The sequence below is a fragment of the Elaeis guineensis genome, chromosome 7 (assembly GCF_000442705.2).
Source record: "Elaeis guineensis isolate ETL-2024a chromosome 7, EG11, whole genome shotgun sequence".
In the NCBI taxonomy this organism is placed as follows: Eukaryota; Viridiplantae; Streptophyta; class Magnoliopsida; order Arecales; family Arecaceae; genus Elaeis; species Elaeis guineensis.
Window position 1 is genome coordinate 5,126,284 of NC_025999.2, and position 20,061 is coordinate 5,146,344.

At 33.9% G+C, this 20,061-nt stretch overlaps 1 protein-coding gene across 1 annotated transcript; it reads right to left on the reverse strand.

The window, feature by feature from the left end:
• Positions 1 to 5,322: 5,322 nt before the first annotated feature.
• On the reverse strand, positions 5,323 to 15,136 carry LOC105049221 (porphobilinogen deaminase, chloroplastic-like). Its single transcript, XM_073260693.1, is given in 5 exon segments — positions 5,323 to 5,661; positions 5,774 to 5,951; positions 6,742 to 6,945; positions 11,684 to 12,089; positions 14,828 to 15,136. Coding segments are annotated over 5 exon segments (1,098 nt in total). The 5' UTR covers positions 15,025 to 15,136; the 3' UTR covers positions 5,323 to 5,548.
• Positions 15,137 to 20,061: the final 4,925 nt, after the last annotated feature.

Sequence of the window (20,061 nt, forward strand, 5' to 3'; positions counted from 1 at the left end):
AGTTTTGTGTTGATAGGCTCCTTTTACCATTTATGCAGCTTATGCTTTTCCCATCTATATAGGTAATTATTTTTAAAAAAGCATGTGCTTACTTAAATCACATTTAAAAAACTACAATAATATTTAATTAATATTTTAATTAATAAAAATATAATTTTTTCATAACTCAGATTGAATCTCAATACCTCACAATCAAAATTTATTAGAAGGTAGAATGAGTGGCATTTTATTTTTAGATCGAAAAAATACCAAGTAAGTTCAAGAGATGAGAGAATTAAGAATAGCTACTTGAAAAACTAATCCAATCCATAATGATGTATGTTCTAAATTTTCAAAAATTTAATTCTATAAGTGCTTTGCAATATAATTTTTTGTAAAATAAATACTTTAATGATGTGTCACAATCTCTTGTCAAAAAAAAAGTGAGCATGGCAACCATTTTGTAATTCCCCCATCTTTCTCCCACTCACTTCATAGGAAAGTCATCATTAAAAAATTTATAGATTATAGTCATGACATGCCTTATATTTAATTCATAAGGTTATCATGGTAATTTTTCTTTTGGTATCCTAATATAGCATGACCAAATAAGACATCTTGGAAATGACGCATCTGGTGGCCATCATCTATTACCACCTACCAAGTCATAAAATGTCCTTTTTTTTATTTTATTGGAATGATGATTGGGGCACTATTTATTTTGCTTTGATAGAAATGTTGATGGTAGCATAATGGATAAAAGATTCTACAATAAATTACCATATGTGATAAGAAGATCCATAAGATCTCTTTTATTTTTTTATTTATTTTTTGAAAATTAGAGTTTTTTCTCCTACTATCAATGGATCAAACTTTTTTACTATTCTAATCTTCAAAGCCAATTCCTTTATTTATTAATATAAGAGATCCTAAATTAATTTCCTTACTATGAATCAGGATCATGATAAGAAAGAAAGATCATCCATCTATCGTTTTAATGAAACTCCACATCTTCAATTTTATCATTAGTGGTGGCAATTTTAGCTGATCCATTAGGTTCTGATCCAAGTGGGACAAGATGTACTTGATCCAATTAGAATCCAAGGCAGATATAAATTCTAAAAAAATACTCAAAGTGGGTTCAGGTCGATTTAAGTAATGGTATACTCCGATCCGAAACTGACTAAATATAATTTTAATATATATCTCATATTTAAAACTATAATAATTTTATATTGTTTACATATATCTGTTCTGATTTAACCTGACCAATCCCTCTTATATATCGGATCTGTTCCAATCGGTATCTCTACTTGACCCGATCCAACCCGAGATGGGTACAGACAAGTATGGATAAAAAAATTTTACTTGTGAGGAAGTATGAGTATGGGCCAACCCAACCTATGCCCGGCTCATTGCTATCCCTATTTATGATGTTTTTACTTTCTAAAAAAATTATAGGAAATGCAGCTTATGGTGCGGATGAAGTTCCGATTTGAGCAGTTCAAGAGTAGGAATGCAATCAAATATGAGTAAGTGGTTCAAATGATCAAATTACCCTTTATAGCTTGTACTGAAATCCATTGACATAGTAATATTTTTAGCAATCTATATATTTATCAATTTATATAGTTAATAAATCAAAGACATGAAAAATATAGGAGAAGATCACCTTGCCGAAGTTGTAAGCATATGATGCCATTTTAGGATCTAATTAACCAACCCTGTTGCTACTTATCTTTGTTTTTTTAAAAGTACTGGTGACTAGGTTATATGTTTTTCCTAGAAGTTTTTTCCTTCGAGTGCATTTTTTAAAAAATATTTTCTATGCAAAGCAAAGACACACCATAGCTCTATTATATATCTTAAACTGCTTAATAAATTCCATCAATCCTCTCATGCCATATAAAAAAATACTTTTTTGTTCAAATATCATGGTCAAGCTCTATGGCATCATTTTTTTTATTTTACAATTTGATCATGTTTAGAAATAATATATCAACATCATCCAATTCTTATTTATAGAGATTAGTGTAATTTTGAAAAAATAGTATAATTGCCAAATGCACATTAATACTATAGAACTGATGCAATAACATAAAGGCTTCTTATAATATTTTTTTTAAGTTTTAATACTACAGGTGATATATGGAAAAGCAATGCAAGAGAAACCACTGATCATGTTTATTGACATAATATGATAATTATTGACCTTAAAAATTATGAAAATTATATATATATATATATATATATATATATATATATATATATATATATATTATATATATATATATATATATATATATATATATATATATATATATATATATATATTATTGCATCCTATGTATCGTGAGGTTATATGCTAGTTTCTCCTGAAGTTGGAGCTATTTCTCATTTTGCCTTCTCCAAGAATTGATGTATCACCATATGAGCTAATCGGATGAGCATGCCACGTGAGAGAAGTCCATTAGCCTATTACCCAATCCATTTAAATAGCCTAATTAATGATATACTAGCTAATATGGTCCAACCCAAAAATTATACAGATTAAACAGGTTAAGTAGGTTAGACACCTGAAATCTGAACCCAATCCAAATAATAAACAAGTTAGACAGATCAACCTATTTACGATCTGAATCTATTTAGTCCAAATCTAAATCTATTTATTATGGATCGAATATAATTTGGATTAGTGGGTCGAGCCATATTTGCCACCCCTACCCACCAATCTGCATCCTTCCAAATTAGGAGAATACAAAAAAGGATGGATAGAGCATTGATCGATGAACTTTTACATTGATAAAATTATTTTTTATTAATTTTTGATAAAATTAAAAAAAAATTATTTTTTTATTCATATTATTTATATATATTTTTATATATACTATTAAATTTTGTTACTAATTATTTTAATTTTAGTACATAATATCAATAATTATAATTAAATAATTAAATTTATCTTCTATTTTTCTATTTTTATTTACTATTTTTAATTAACTATTTGTATAATTAACTATTTAAATTAAATTTTAAATTAATTAGTTATGTATATAATTAATGTATAATTAATTTATAAAATTATTTATTAAGTTAAATTAAATATTTATATAAAATTTGTTATAATTATATATTATAATGATATAAATTTATATATTGTTGATTTTTTAGTATAAATAAGTACTATAAATTAATAATAGTAATATTTTTATCAACAAATTATCTAGTAAAAATATTATATAAATATCATTCATCCTCTTTTTTATTCTTCCTATACCAAACAAAGGAGAAAATCATTTCTATTCATTCTTTCATCTTCCATTCATCCTCTCCCTCATCCATCCTTATTTCTCCATCCATTTTTTTTTCATCCATCCTTTTTTTCTCTATCCATCCTTTCTTTAATTCATCGATCATACCAAATAGAAGGTAAGAAAGCCCCCTCTTATTCTTGAGCTGTCTTTTTAAGATACTCAATGGGGTTGAGGAAAAGAGATATTTCCTATGCTTTTTTGAACGAGAATGGTGAAACAATGGTCTCCCAGGCATTTGGCCTCATTAGGGCATGGAATAAGTTTATCCTGAGGAATGAATTAACTCAATGTTAACATAGTTCACCATGGAGGAAACTATTCCACCCCTCATAATGGATAGTGTTGGGGTGAATATTCGGATGACCGACTAAGACAGTAACACCGATGAAGATATCGACCGACCATCCCACTCGAGAGCTAGCCGACTAAGTCTCAAGACAATTCATACGGCACAACTATTTTATAGTTCGGCAATCCACTGACTATCTTGTTCAGTATTCGGTTAAAACATCTCCTCGGCAAATGATTATCTACAACCATAATTTTCAGCCCCATGAAAGTAGAGGTTGGAAAATATTTACTCAATATGGGCATTAACTGCCTATAATTACCAAGTCATAGACGAGAGTAACCATCTAGTAACGACTCATTACTCACTTATAACTCCCATATTTTGGAGTAATAATAGATGGAAGGTTATCTACGCCTCTGTCTTATAAAAGAGAGGTAAGAGGGGGATTAGGATAAATAATTTTTTGAGTTAATTCTAATCTCCATTATGTGCCCCATCACTTTAATTCTTTTACTGTTCTATTTCTCTAGCTAACTTAGACATTGAAGGGTCCCCGCCGGATAATCTCCGGCAAGTAGACTGTGTAGGTCCCTTCTTCATCTGCCGATTAGATGCATTCTTCTCTACGACAACCCGAGTATCTCACCTGAGTTTAGCAGCAATAGATAGTTAATTCTCAAGTTTCAACATAGTTTCCATGGTCAGTGAAGGAGCATTTGGTGAATGAAAGTTTTTTTTTTTTTTTTTTTGCAACATTAAAGGCTTATCCTCCATAATCCATCTAAATTAAATTTTTGAAGGTTGTCCACTTGGAAAGCAGCATAGAGATACCTCTATGAAAAGTAAATCTGTTAGAGCCACTAGATCTCTCTGGCTTGTTCGTTTAATTTACATAAGATGGCTCTCGTTCCATGGGTGGTGGCAGATATATCATTACATTTATTGAAGATTATAGTAGAAAATTATGGATATATTTCTTAAAAGAAATATTTGAAGCTTTTAACGCCTTCTGCCAATTTAAATCATTTGCTAAAAAATAAAGTGACTTTGATGGGAAAGTCGTATCGAGGACTGAGTGATTCAGCGAACCATGTGGCACATCAGGCTGTCAGCTCGGAGTTCGGCCAGCTCCTTATCCCAGCACTTCGGTTGCTTCTATCTATGGTGGAAGGACCACTTCAAATTTTGACTTTTTTATGAAGTATTTTGAGTTGATCCAGCAGCATTCTGTTTTAGATTCTCATGAATGTTAAAGAAAGAACTCAACTCATTTACTCATTTTTCCATTCCATTTATTTTCCACTTCAAGCATCCAAGAATTCCTTGTTCAGCGTCTGTCGAGAAAGACATAGATTACACCAACTTTTTAGATAGAAAACAGATCCATGCCTGCTGGATCTAGAATTAATAATGGAATAAAAACTTCACACAGAAAGCCCCCTAAAAGAAAGATGCATGACAAAGGTGCGGTTTGAACAGAAAACTAGCTCAGCTCAATGTCAATACCGTTGAGCTGATAACAAAATCCAAATGCTAAGCTCCATCTTAGCCTTCAAAATTGAGTACCTAGCGTCCATAGACAATAACAGCTTTAACAGTAGTTTAAAAAAGTAACTCAATAATAATTCATGGATGCTCAGATTGTTTTGCTTATAATCATGTACAGCTGTGTTTGGTGAAGAAAAGAAGGCCTAGATTTGATTGTACGGCTATAGTATTTCCATCAAGGCTGTTCCATAGGAAAACAAAATTGGAATTTTTATTTCAGTTGAATGTAACATGGGTCAATCAAATGCTAGAATCATTGTACAAGGCATTAATACGTCTATAATGTTACAACTCAATTTGATAAACAGCTAGTGGTACACGCCTGGGAAAAAGTAAAATAAAAAATAAAAAATGGAAGGCAATGTCGAAGCTCTTGGTCTCTGTTTTTCTTTTCATCAGGCACTTTGATACACGATTACCAATCGAAGAATCCTGGGCCTGCCCTTGAAAGCAATTCCTTTCCAGCATCTTTACCCATTGACACCATCTCATCGAGAGCATATGATCCTTTTCTTGATGTCTCCAATACTGAGGTTATTTTGAGGAAAAAAAGGCCCATGAGATCGTTAATCAATCACAAGGAGCAGTTCTAGAAATATTTTCTTCTGTTCTTTCTCATTGAAGTATAACATGACATTACCTCGAGTTCCATCGGGGGATGCCACCAAACCTCTAAATGCACAATATCCATCCATATCGCGGTAAGCATATCCAGCAATTGGAGTGCGGCAGGACCCATCTAGGGTCTCAAGAAATGCCCTTTCACAGGCAACAGCTAACCTTGTTTCTTCATGATTCAGCGAAGCTATATAATTAGCCTGTTTACAAAGTAAATATTGATTCAGACCCAATAGAAGCAGGTAAGCATAATGATTGATATAATAGTATGATGATCATGCACAAGTTACAGGGTGCATTATTCTCAAAATTTAATACCCTATCCAAGAAAAAAAAAAAACAAAACAAAACAAAAAGAATGATCAAAGAAAAGAGAGATTCAGTGGCATTATGCATATATTCCTGAGTTTTATTTAGCAATCAAAAATAACTAAGTGTTGCATGTTTCTTGCAAAAATAGTTAAAGAAGAAACACATGTCATATACAGATTAGACCAAAATAGAACAGAGCCCACAAATGTAATAAGTTCATTGGTTTTAACCAAACCCAAGTCGAAGTTTTTTATGTCTAACCACATATTTGATGTTTTCAATACACATATATATGTGTATGCATATACATACATGTGTGGGTGTCTCTATATGTGCGTATGCAAGAAAAGGCTCGAGGTTTCAGAAGAAGTATAGGTTTGATGAGAAATTTGACTCAACCGAATAATGGTAAAGGTATCACAGAGAAATAATAGTTAGAATTTTCAGTTTCTGTTAGGTTATAAGTGAATTGTGAAACATCGTAGGATTTTGAGCAAATTCTATTTTCTTTTAAGTTGTTAATTATCATACATTCAATTCTAGCTACATCACAGATTTATATAATATTGCTTTATGTTTCGACATGTATGAATACAAGAAAAGTCCATAATGAAGTTTGATTCCCGTTTTTTTACTCCCACAAATGAAATTAATGTTACCACATCATACAGTGCGCACCATTGTCTCATCATTGCTTCTGCAAGCAATTCCAATAGCACCTTGAGCAATTGCCGGAAGCATTTCTTCAACTGATAGTAGAGCTGTGACATTCTCAGTCATAAGTAGCCGCTTAAGCCCAGCCAGTGCCAACAAAGTTGCTTGGACCTCCCCTTAATTTAATTTCTTTAACCGTGTCTGAACATTGCCTCTGAAGTTAACCACCTGAGATACAAAAGCATGCAGGTTGTGAAAACCTCATAATTTTCGCTGAGAGTACATCATGGAATGCTACATATCTCATTCTAAAACATGTCAAAGTAATAAGACAGAAAAGAAGCTGACTCTCATATCCTGGAAAGTGCCTATTATGACAGAAATGTTTGTACTTAAGAATATTTAAACAAGAAAATGAACTGAAGCAAGTGGTGAGAAAACCATAAAATGAAAATAATTCAAAAGAGTGGAATTAATTGAAATAAATTTTCAGATGAGAAAATCTGAAGGAATGAATAAACATCAAACTTGTTCCCAGGATACACGGAAGCATACAAACAAAAGATTAGTGTTCCGATTTTGTAGCTGATCCTTATAAAGATTACAACACCAATTTAAAACTCTTAAGATGAATATGAAACAGGCTTTAAGTCCTTTCAGACTTTCTAGACTCCATAGATTAGATAAGAATTAGACTTCTCTAGAAAACAAGAATAGGATTTTGAATAGGCATAACCCAAGGCAGTTTTTTCATTTCTAAAAAATTAATAAAATAATTGAAGTATCCCAAGAGAATTTTGAGGACAGCTTTTCAAACATACAGGTTGACCATATATCAGCTGCATTTTTCTGTCTGATGGCTATTTTTCTATTATATACTATGTTATGGCATCAAGCTTTATATATTCTTACATACCATTAATTGCTCTATCCAAGGGAATAATAATTCTGTGATTCAATCTCAAGATCCCATGTCATATTACATAATTTAGTATGAACCATCAAGTGGTGTGATAAGGTATTAAGAGAAAAAAGGGAAAGGAGCAAGAGGCTATCTGTGTTACATGGACTCAGGTTCTTGCGTTGGGTGTGTGTGCATGCCTGAGCATCAGATCCTCTCAACATCTAGGAATTTCTTCTTACAGAACCATGTTTGGGTTTCATCCCAGTTCCCAGATTTAAGTGTCGAGAAGGGGCACAGTATGCTAACCCAAAGGGTATGGATAATATAGGGAGAAATAGAGCTGTAACATGTTAGGATTGGGCCTTGCCCGAAATGGTTTGGATATTTATAGGTCCTAATTAGGAGAAATTTGTAACTACATGGCAACTGCAGGCCCAAAATGACCAGTAATCAAAGGAGAAATGCTACTTGAACCCTAATATGGGACAATTAGCTGCTTACAGAGCTGACATGGCAACATGAAGTGGCAGCCTTGTTGGAAAAGAAACTCTGCTCCAAATATCTTAAAACAACACCCTTTCTAAAGCAGACCTGTTCCTTTCTTCCCTATGCCCTTCTCTCCTCTGATGAAAAAGAAATAAATTTCTCACAGTACCTTGGAAAAATAAATCATTGACTGACCGCCTTTTTAACAGCCCTCTGTAAAGCCGCATGGTGAAAGCTCCCTTCTGTTTTAGAAACTCTCACTACCCATCAAGAGGGTACAATGATAATTGTATGAGATCCATTTTCATGCCACAGACCTCTCCTTACTCTCATTAAAGATCTTTATTTTGGTTTGTTAGGGATCCACATCTTTGCATTTAGCTCTAAATAAAGCCCGCCATATTCAAAGAAAAGAAATAAATAATTAAGGGTTAGGAAAAAGCATGTCCTTTTAGTGGATTGAGGAAGACTAAAATGATAAAATTTCAATGGCCAAAGTCTGGTGCACTTTTCTAGCCAGACCAAGAGAAGACATACAACTGATAAGAATAGGCTGAGCAGAAATTGTTAAAGCTACAGTTGGTTCAGGTTGTCAGGATTTCTTACTACGCAACTGACATAAATTGTTAATGCTACACTTTATCTGTTCCCCTCCCCTCCTTAAATCCCATGTTTCCATGGTGAATAGCAGTCCATAGGCACATTGATTGCACATATAAAGATCCAGTTAAGAATAAATATAACCCAACTATGGAATCGGAATACATTATGATACAACAGAAATAAAATCTAATTATATATGCACAGCTTGCCCAATTGGACAGAATAAGGTCTCTTGGTCATGATTATGGCCATCAAAAGCAGCAAAGGAGGTGGTGATACATCTGTTAAGGAAAAGGTCTGAACTGCTTGCATTTTGGCAGTCATTCCATTTTAATTGGAAGGTATTCTGAACTTTTGTGTCGAAGGAGTCCAAAGCAAGAGTTTGAAAAAGCTCCATGAAGTAACGAACTGGGATCTTGATTACGACAAATTGCTAAAATATAATAAACTACATAGCATCATCGAATGTTTCCACGCCAAAGCAGCAAAAAGATAGTTTACTAACTGGAGTTACATAGCAACTTTAACATGTCACAACAAGTCAAAAATTGAAAGCAGGAGCTGGGGATGGATGGCCATTTCTAGTTTGCAAACATGTAAGAGCTAATACACATGATTCAACTGTTTTGCTCTAAAAAAGAAGCACTTCTACAAAAAGAAATGCATCTTGAAGACAAGTCTAAAGAACTTCAATCTGATTTACAAGCATGAGGAAACACTTGCATTTAGGAGTTTTGCTTGAATTCATTGGCTAATCCAGATGGAGACATGATGTAAGATGCAATTCATGTCACAACCATTGGCATGACACAAAGTTTGTGATTTGTATTAACCAAAAACATAATGTATAGCAAGGATACACACTACCACATGCCAATGGAAATTGGCAAGTATTTTAGTGCATGCATTTATCCTACCCAAATTTTATTTTATTTTATTTTATTTTATTTGGGTGAGCGACTAAAATTTGTTTGGTTTGAATATTGTCTTTTATATTTATTCTAAACCCCAACAATATATGGTAGTTTCTTCTAATCATTTATTTTGTTTTCTCCACAAAGATGATACTTCATATTATTCAATTTGTTCTATCTTAATAAATGAAAAATTTATAAGATGATTTAGCAACAAGTAGCACATATCCCTAGCATGGGCTGGGGTGTTACATTAGTTAGATGGATTAAAGGATGCATTTTATTGTTCGAAACAAGTCCACTGCCCAACAAGAATAATTAAAATAACCTAGATGGGAAGGGGAAACAAGCGAGTTCAACCAGTGTATTGTGGTGGTATAGATTGTTTATCTTACAGCATTGCTGCATAACTTTTTAGCATGCATACTGACAAAGTCTTGAGTAGCATGGATAAGACATGCGATAATTTTAGACTCAACTAGGATTGCATTATGCAAAAATCAATCCATTTTCTGTACAAGTAACATTATGCTTCAAGAGAAACATGCTTGTCTTAATGAACGAAATTTGGAATTTCATCCTTCTGAGTTTTTCCTATTCTTTTTCCCCTCTTTTATTTTCTACAGTTTCTACCAACCAGATATCTAAAGCTAAGCAGTTGGATCTAAGTCTTATCTTATGCTGTTGAAAAGGTTTTCCAATGCTCATTTTGACAGTATTGATAGGCCTCTAGCAAATAATGTTGAACTAACAAGGTCAATGGCCCAGATGTTGTTCTCACAATAACATCCATCATATCAAAGGTTGATGCAGATGAATTGATTGAGAAAGGAATGTGTATCAGCTATACACAATGCAATCAGTGTATTAGCACATCTCAAGACATGCAACCTACCATGCTTACTACTTCCTCATAATTTGTTACAAGCTTCAGTACAACTATGAAGACCAACACGTCTTATCGAAATCGGTCAGGGTTCAGTACACCATCCCTCTTTGCAATTCTTTCCCATCATATCCTACATTCTCGTTCAATGCAGAATGCTTAAATCCTTTACGATGGCTTCCCATATTGTTTAGCAAATCTTCTTCAAGCCCTCTTAAGGTCTTTCCTACACATTTCGATGCCATTTTCTTTCACATGCCCTTAGTCTCTTATGCAATTGTGTTAATCCTTAGCTGGTGCAACTAATGCCCTCTCCTAGCATTCTTTCATAACTCCTTGATTACCTCATCATTTTTTCCATTCAATTCTCATCTTATATGCCCTGGGTTGATCCAAAAGCTTTCAGATTCCATGAGAACAGAAGACCAAGATAAAAGAAAGAAGAGAGAAGAAAAGAGGTAGCCAACTGTCACTAGGGGCCTAAGGATATTCCATAAATCTGAAAAAAAATTTCACATTTCATATGACAAAGAATATCTAGTAATAATAGCTTTCAAGACTTTCAAGATGGTTTTCAACTTGTTTAGACATGCACATGTGCAATTCATTCACCACATTGAACCAGGAGTTAAAAATTATCAATCACCATATCTTGAATAACAAGAGTTTTGCTTCACATGGTAGCATCTTGCAGATATGCTAAATTTAATTAAGTACATATTTCAACAAAGAAGAACAAGTTAGCTCTCAAAACAGTATTTCAGTCACATACAACTTTGGGACTCTATATTCAATGATAACTGCAGGCGGCGCGAGAGAGAGAGAGAGAGAGAGAACAATGTTACTATCAAGATCATATCCATTAGCATCAAAGCTCTGAATGAAACTATTCAAGGGAACTCAGCATCTTAATAAATCCTTAAAGTGGCAAACTAAAGAGAGAGAGGGAAATTAAGTTAAACTTCTCGAAAAGCCAAGTTGGATCCATTTAATAAACCAGTAGAGGAAAAAAAAATCACATAAAAGGGAGATTGGCAAAATTGCATAGATCAAATCATCCATTGAGAAGTTAAGCCTGCACTATATGGCTAGATAGAATGAAGTCACTATTTGCATATCAAATTATTCCTAGCAAATGAAAAGTAAAACTAATGCCATAATTTAGGAACTTACTTTGAGTGATGGATATCGATAGAGTATTTGAGACTGTCTCCGAAGGGAAGCACTTCCAACAACACTTCCAGCTGGAAGCTCTGAAAGAGACTTTGCAGTCAAACAAATAAATGCATCCCTTACATCTTCTCGGGGAAGGTTGCACGGTAGAATCATTCCATCAGGAAAATATGTAGGAACATCCTTCATCGAGTGAACTGCAATGTCAATTTTGCCCTCCAAGAGAGCCTCATCTATCTCTTTTGTGAAAAGACCTTTGCCACCTATATCGGCTAGTGGTTGACTGAGTATTTTGTCACCTGTAGTCTTAATAATTATTATCTCGATAGCTCCATCCTCAGTTAGCTCAGAATGAGCTGCCATGAGTTTGTCCCGTGTCTCATATGCTTGCGCAAGTGCTAGTGGACTGACTTACATATCCATCAGAAAGAATATCATCCAAAAAATTATCACTAAAAAGCATCGTTTTCAAGTGCACTTGATATGGATTCACATGCAATACTGTGCACAAAATGAATTGCCAGATGAACAACTAAACTGCTTGAAATATATCTGAAAAAAAGGAATTCAGCTTCCGATCCATGAACTTAAAATCACATGATGCAAAGTTAATATGACTTACAGCAAAAGGAAGAGGTAATTTAAAATATCCATAAACTATCCAGCAGCAGATTTAAATTATTGAACAAACAGAAATTAATCGCCTATTTGACAAGCCAAAACTTTCTCAACTTTTCCAAGTTGAAAGTGATCGACAGAATGAACTAATCTCAGTGTCCATGTTTTCCCCTAAGTGATGGCTCTCTGTGCAAGAATCTTAAGCCATGTACATTATTGTGTCACTGAACCAACTGTGCATCAATGAGTTTAAATCTACATGACCTAGAAGTTATAATAAGATTTCACTGAAACATTGAGATCTTATTTCCAAGATTTTCAACACCAACATTTAAATTTATAAAAAAAAGGGCATAAAAATAAAAGATAACAGAAAGCAGGCACGATTGAAGGTGGGATGGAAATATTTCCTGTTATTAGTGATTTGTTTGCTAATCATAAATTTTTAAATATCAAATTGCATGGCACAGACAAGGATCCAACAAAAGGTGAAACAAACTGGCTGAAACCATATCATCTATAGAGAGAAATTATCACACACGTCTGAGGTAGCTGATGTTTAGAAAATAATTTTAACTGAAGTGCAATCCTTCCTTTTTAAGCACATTAGAAGTCATAGATAACTGACAATCTAACCTGAGGAATAACAAGCAACCAAGACGGCATAAACTTCAAAAAGAAGTAATTTTATAAACAGTATTAAATTGACTCCAGTATATATTAAGATCAAAGCCTCAAGCATAAGCTGTATGGATATGAAGTCTCCTTGTACAAACAGAGAGAACTCAAAAAAAGGAAAGTTACATGATACATAAAACCCAATAAAACTGAAACTGAATGAAGATACATCCCATCTTCTTTCATCGGTACAATGAAGGTGGATTATCTGTCCTGAGATAATCAGAACCTCATCAACAAATCAAATATCAACATTATATTGATGATAACACAAAGCAAGGTACTAGAAATGATACAAACAATCTAAGAAGACAGCCTACCAGGGACATAAGAGAACATTTACTCCAACAAATGCATGAAAAAGAAAATAGAATCCATAACCTTATATATACACAATGTTATTATGAAAAATCACTAGACAAAAACTATAACCCAGATCTTTGTTAGATGCAATCAATAAAACCATCATTTTTCTTTTCATAGTTGCTAGCAAATTCCTTCACCAAAAATCAAGCACCAAAAAGAAATTCCATATGAAGCCCATGCATTCTTGTCTTATTTCCAGTCGGTCTACTCCAATCTACAAACAGGTGTTGGAGCTATTATGCAAGAATTGCTTAAACAAACAAACAAAAACGAAAAAATCCATTTTTCTGCCACATTCAGAAGTTTCTTTTAGATTAAAGATTGGATATTGGTAGTTTTATCTTCTCGATCACACATTACGTAGTTTTTATTGTTTATCCAAATCTCTTCTCACAATAAAGTTCACCAAGAGGTTTTTAGCTTTAATATAAATTCTGTACACCATTAAAGAGTCCTATAAATCCTGCTGGTACAGAGGGTTTTAAATTAAAAGTCCTCTTTCTGCACCCATCTCTTTCATCCTTTATTTCAAGAAAAATTTGATGTTATGAAATACAGCATTTCCTCAAACTCTAAATCTCCCTCTTTTTTTTTTTTTTTTTTTGAGAGTTGGGAAACAGGTTACTAACTACCATATAAAAGTCCTCATCTGTTTTTTATCACCTCATAACATCTCTTGTAAGTTATCCTCCTCTCATAAGTACATTAAGTTGTCTAGGAATCCCCAATTCCACAAAGCCATGCAGATCCTCCAAGGTCACAGTAATAATACCATGCAAGAAATGATTATTAATCAAAACTTTAACACTTCATCTATCCTAGCTACAATATAAAAGTCCAATATTTTCCCACTTTTTAAAGCCCTAAAAAACCCCACTGATTCCCTAAGTAGTGCAAATTAGGCTTGGATCTAAAGCCTCACGACCTCCAGAAATTAAGCTAAAGACTACTCCAGAGCGCCATCCAGTCCCCAAACATAAAAGATGCTTACATAAATGAACAAATTTGAAACGAAAACCCCACTAAGACTGCCAACATTGATTAAACCGAATGATGCCAACTGACTGCAAGCTCAAAAAGGTATTTTTAAGAGATCAATCCCAATTAAAGGAACCTCCAAGAAAAACACTTAACAGACAAAAAATCTAAACTAAAATAATGATCATAACCCATTATATCTGCAACACCAGCAACCTCACTGGGCTCCATAAAAGGTAACATCCAACCAAGAGAAGCTCGAAACCAATTTTCTAACAAAGAAAACCCAAGATCCAAGTAAACCAGGAAAAAAAAATCTATGACACGGAAAACCTCACTGGGGTCCAACTGACGCAAAAAAATCCAAACAAAATAAGCGAAAAATCCAATTTTTAAAAGGAAATTCTCCACATTTAGCTCAATCAAGCACCTGTATCATATAAAGACACAAAATTTATACGAACTAAGATTTATTGAAACAGAAAACCAAGCAACGAAGCCTACCTGCCTCTGGTGCCAATCCTGACGAGGGAGACCTTGGTCTTCGCCTCCTTCTCCACCGCGACGGTCGCTCTGACGACCACGGCCCTCCTCCTGGGGGATCTCGAGGGGAGCCCTCGAGAGGAGGCGGGCTTCCTCCGGTGCCTCAGGTTGGCCGGAGCGGTGACGAGAGGTTGGTGGGCGGCGGCCCTCATGGCCATAAGCTCTTGTTACTCCTTTAGGCTAAGACCAAAGGATGACCGCGGGGAAGAAGATAGATGGTGATAATGGGAAGCCCGGAAAATAAAACTTGTCTTTGATCAAATCAATATTTTAAATATAAAATTATATCTTAAAATTATTATAATATGTTAATCATATTAACTTCTAAGACATACATCCAATATGTCGGTCTCCACAAAAAAAATTATAATTTTATGAAATCTAAAGCCCTCATTCTCATCATCCTAGAAGGAGAGCAACACATCTAATAATAACCTGCTTTGCTTGATATATAGAAGCCAGAGCAAATGACCAAATGGAGTCGTAGCCACCCTTACCTTCTACTCCTCAGACATAGACTTCGTAAGTATGTCCATAATCTTGATGTAGTGGTTGAAATAGCACATTCCATTCATATTTGTTGGGCCAATACAAAATTCTTTGCCTCCCCTTGAACTACCCATCATAATACTGCATCACAAATCAAATTCAAACGATACATATTAGAAACATCATTATAATATAGTAAACATATATCAATCAAAATAAACTCAAAAAATCTAGAAAAAAATTATGAATGCAAAGCTACTACTAGAAAAGTATCATTCTATTTCATAAATAATAATGAAATCTTAGGTAAATCTAGGTACATTAAGAAAGATATAAGTCCATGATTGATGTAATGTGTTCAAAAGAATGATTGAATCTTAACAAAATCTGTTTGAAAGCTTATGAGAAAATTATTTTTGTAAATCCTTACCAATTATTTTTTATTTGACATAGAATTTTTGAAATAAGTATTAATGGAGGATTGGGCTATCAAGAAAATCTCCGCTCCACATAATGCAATCCTATTCAAAAATAAGAGAACCCTTGCTCTAATAACACATCGAATGAAATTGCTAAAATCCATTGAGAGGGAAGAGAGGGAGAAAAGAGAGAAGAGAGGGAGAGAGAGAAAATTACCGATGGACCTTGTCTCCACCTGCATCCGCCATCTCTGTCGTCATTGCCGTTGAAGAAAAGGCCACGAAACAACACCACAGCACTTACCACCTCCATCGTCGTTGCCCTCGCAACCCTCGCTGCCGATAGCATTGAAGAAAAGGCCACAAAATAGGTCACCGGAGCTACTCGTTGAGAAGAGAAGTAGGGAGATGGGAATCGAAGCTTCTCGCTAGGAAGAGGAGAAGTGGGAAGATCCGAACTGGAGCTTCTCGTCGAGAAGAGGGGAAGTAAGGAGATGGGAAAGAGTTTCTCATCGAGAAAAGGGGAAATAGAGAACCGAAACTTCCATATTGATTTGAGGGTAGTTTTGTCTCATTAGGGACTTAATATTAAATCCCTATTTTTGATGGATCGAAAGTTACACTTTTGGTCAATAAGGTTTAAAAATTGAAGTCCGGTCAACTAATGGACCAGCCATTAAAATCCCCTATAATTTAACCATCATAATGACTACTATTTGACGTTACCCTTGCTATGTAGTTAGGTGAAGAGCCCGATTAGTTGACTGATTTATAAGGATTCTTGAATAGCTTTTATTGGTGAAATAGCAATTGCTAATGTACATAATCTTGGTTTATAGATGATTTGGATCCTACCTCAACTTCAGAACTATTACAGTGAACTTGGTTTTGTGCTGATGATTTCAGGGTGCTTTGGGATATTGTCAAGAGAGTCAGGCTATTGTTGCCCAGTTGTACTTGACCCATATTCTATATGCATCTTCGGGTGATTTTAATAAGATAAATATTTTTTTGTATTTGTTGCCGCTAATCTTCGATGGCAATGTATCCAAACATCGATCAGGTGCCCAAAGGGTATGGGCCAATCATGATAGTCAACGTAGGTGTAAAAAATATCTACTCATCGGGATGTATCTGATGCAGGATCCTCCGATGTTTAAGTCAGTTGAAGTTTAGAAAATAGTTGAAAGAGAAAAGAGGAGAATAGGAGCAGGATAATCACTTTGGAGTTGAGTCCTTTTTATCTTCGGATCCTATTTTTCTATTTATATATAGATTGAGCCGTAGGCTAGTACGTTGAAATTTGGTAGGCCATTAGGGCTTATGAGGCTATGATATAACAAGTCGCTAGAGTCCATCCACTAACATGTGAACCAGGATTGTTAGTGGTGGGCGCCAGCAGCAGATTGTGTCTGCAGATCTTGTTTGTTAGTCGTAGATATCAGTCATAGGTCATGCTCATATTTTGAAAGTTACTGGAAGATTTTAGAAGTCATTTGTGTGGCTGAATAGACTGATAGCCTGAGGTCGGGATGGAATTGAGGCTCTACCTTGAGCGTATCAATGCTCAAGCAGGTCATTGAGCATTGTTTTCTGTCGTCGGTTGGATCTTGATCTCGAGATCGATAAATGTCCTGATCTGGAGATCGAATAAAAGTTGATGACATGGCACCGCATGACCTCAGATTCTTGGGACTCTCCCTAACATCCGAGTTGGTCTTGCCGGATCATCAACAGATGTTTGACTATGATCCAAGCAGAGGAGATTGGCTCAGATAGCAGGTAACCTCCATAATAGTATTAATACTTTCATGTAAGTATATTATAGTTATGTGAGCTATGGAGTTACATATATCTCGATATTTGTGTTGTCACCACATTGAATCTTGAACAAACATGAAACATGTTTCTCCTGACCCATTTCTACACAGCTAAGATAGCTAGGCCTATTTATGTTCATGTTGAAGTACAAGGAGGTGGATTTCGTTAGGCCAAGTTGTCCTAGCCAGGAACTGTATTTTGCTTTTAAGTATCTGACTGTTGCAGCAATGTAGCCTTCTATGTAGAATTCAAAGAACTCATCCTACTTAATTTGGTGTCATCTAGCAATCACTTTCAATAACAAGTAGTTTTGACATAAATTCTTTTTTTATAGTAAGAGATTTGATTGCTTGTAATTTATAACCTAGACCTACCTAATTGTTTAGACTTGACCAAATTCTAAGCCTTTTGTTGCTTGACATATCTTTAGTCAAATAATATCTATAAACATTACTTGTAACAATGCAGGACTTTATTGAAAAGGATAATTTGGAAAGTATTATCCTTTAGACCTCAAATCTACAACCGATATGAGACTAAATACGTTCCCAAATGGATCCTCACACATCCCCTCTCATCTTTTTAAACTTTGGCTTGTACATCAAGGGTCCAAATTTAATTACAAATACTACAATCAGCCCATAGCCAAACCCCAAAAAATCCATGCTATCACATCTTCTAGTCCATGTGGGCTATCCATCAGGCCCACCTAATACCATTTCTATCATGTCTCCAAACCATAACTCACATCAGCCACACGATAAGGCTGCATGCTCTTTAAGGCAAGATTGGAGAGAATACACAAGACCTATAAACTGAAATACAACCTAAATGTTATTAGAATAGCGATCCCCATTTTAAAACAAGATAAAATAATGAGTAAATTATAAAACCCCTATAAGGTTTATGTCTATTGTACTTACATCCAATAGTTTAAAAAACTTACACTTACACCTAGTCAATATAAGAAATCAAGATTATCTCTTTTGTACACCCAACATCCTCACCACTCTGGCTTCGTCTATGCCCTCCTCCTTTTCCTTCTTATCCTCCTATGCTTCATCAACCTCATCAAGGACAACCTCTCCAACAATGATGTCATCATTGGTGGTGAGCCTCCCCATACACACCTAGCATCCCCACCACTACCTCCTTTTCTCTATCCCCTCCTCTTCTCTCTTCTCCTCCTCTCATCCTACATCAACCTCATTAACAATGACCCCTTTGAGTAGAACACCATCAGCAGTAGCAGCATCATCGAAGAAGTCGCCAATGACCTCTCCATCCAAAAGATGCTTCAAAGATACTGCAAGGAGGAAAAACTTTGAAATATTGGTTGCTCAAATATATTACAATTTATATATTTTACAAGGACAAACCTTTAGTGAGATTTGTCTAAAATCAAAAATAAAATTTAAAATATTTTATCAACATATAGATTTTTCGTACAATATAATATATAGTATCTTCATTAACAAACGAACTAACGTCCATGCTAAACTTCATCTTCCATAACCTCTTTATTTAAATTGAAAATATGAATATCAAAAATTTTTATTAGAATACTACTGAATTGAAAAGGTTCCATAATAAAAAAATAAATCAAAATAATAGGATAAATAAGCTGTAATATTTGAAATTAGATTATCCCCAATGAAATTTAAAAAAAGAAGAAAAGACTAATAATTAAGGTATGTGACTGACTATGCTTGATGATTTATTTAGGAGGTATTTTTGGAAAAGATTTAATATGAATCTACTTTTTAGGAGTTTTGTTGAATCTAAGATGAAGAAGTTTAGAGTTAGAATTTTTTGACAAATTATCAAGTCCAAATTCACTTTCTGAAAATATATTAATGACTATAAAATTATACATGCTATCATTAAAATTTTATAAATCAAATATAATCTAAAACATATAAGTACCATTGAGGATATTTTTGATAATAATCGATAAATTAAATCTATCGCATTTTGTGCCCATTGCAAGATTAAGTGTTAGGATAGTAATTAATTGCTGAGCTAATTTTTTAAAATTATAAAGATCATAATATCAATTTTATCTTCAACAATACTGTTTAATTTATACCTTGAGAGTTGAGACAATAGATATATTAAATTTTTTCTAATAATTTAATTTTTCTAAATAAAATAGAATATTACAAAATGTATTGCAACTTTACCATGATATAGGGGGCTAATCATTTTTATCATATTGATGGCACAAAAAGTATCATCATAATTTAATGCAGCCTTGAAATTGTAACATGCTTTATGTCACCGACCATAGAATGTGTTAATTGATTTTAAACTTACTTTGCAAGTAAATTTTATTTTTTAAAAATAATTAAAAAATTTTAAATTTTTTGTATATACAAGTTATTGGACATAATGAAATATCATCCCATACTTAAAATATTATCAACCAAGCTCCCAACCAATCCTAGTTGAACTAACAACATACCC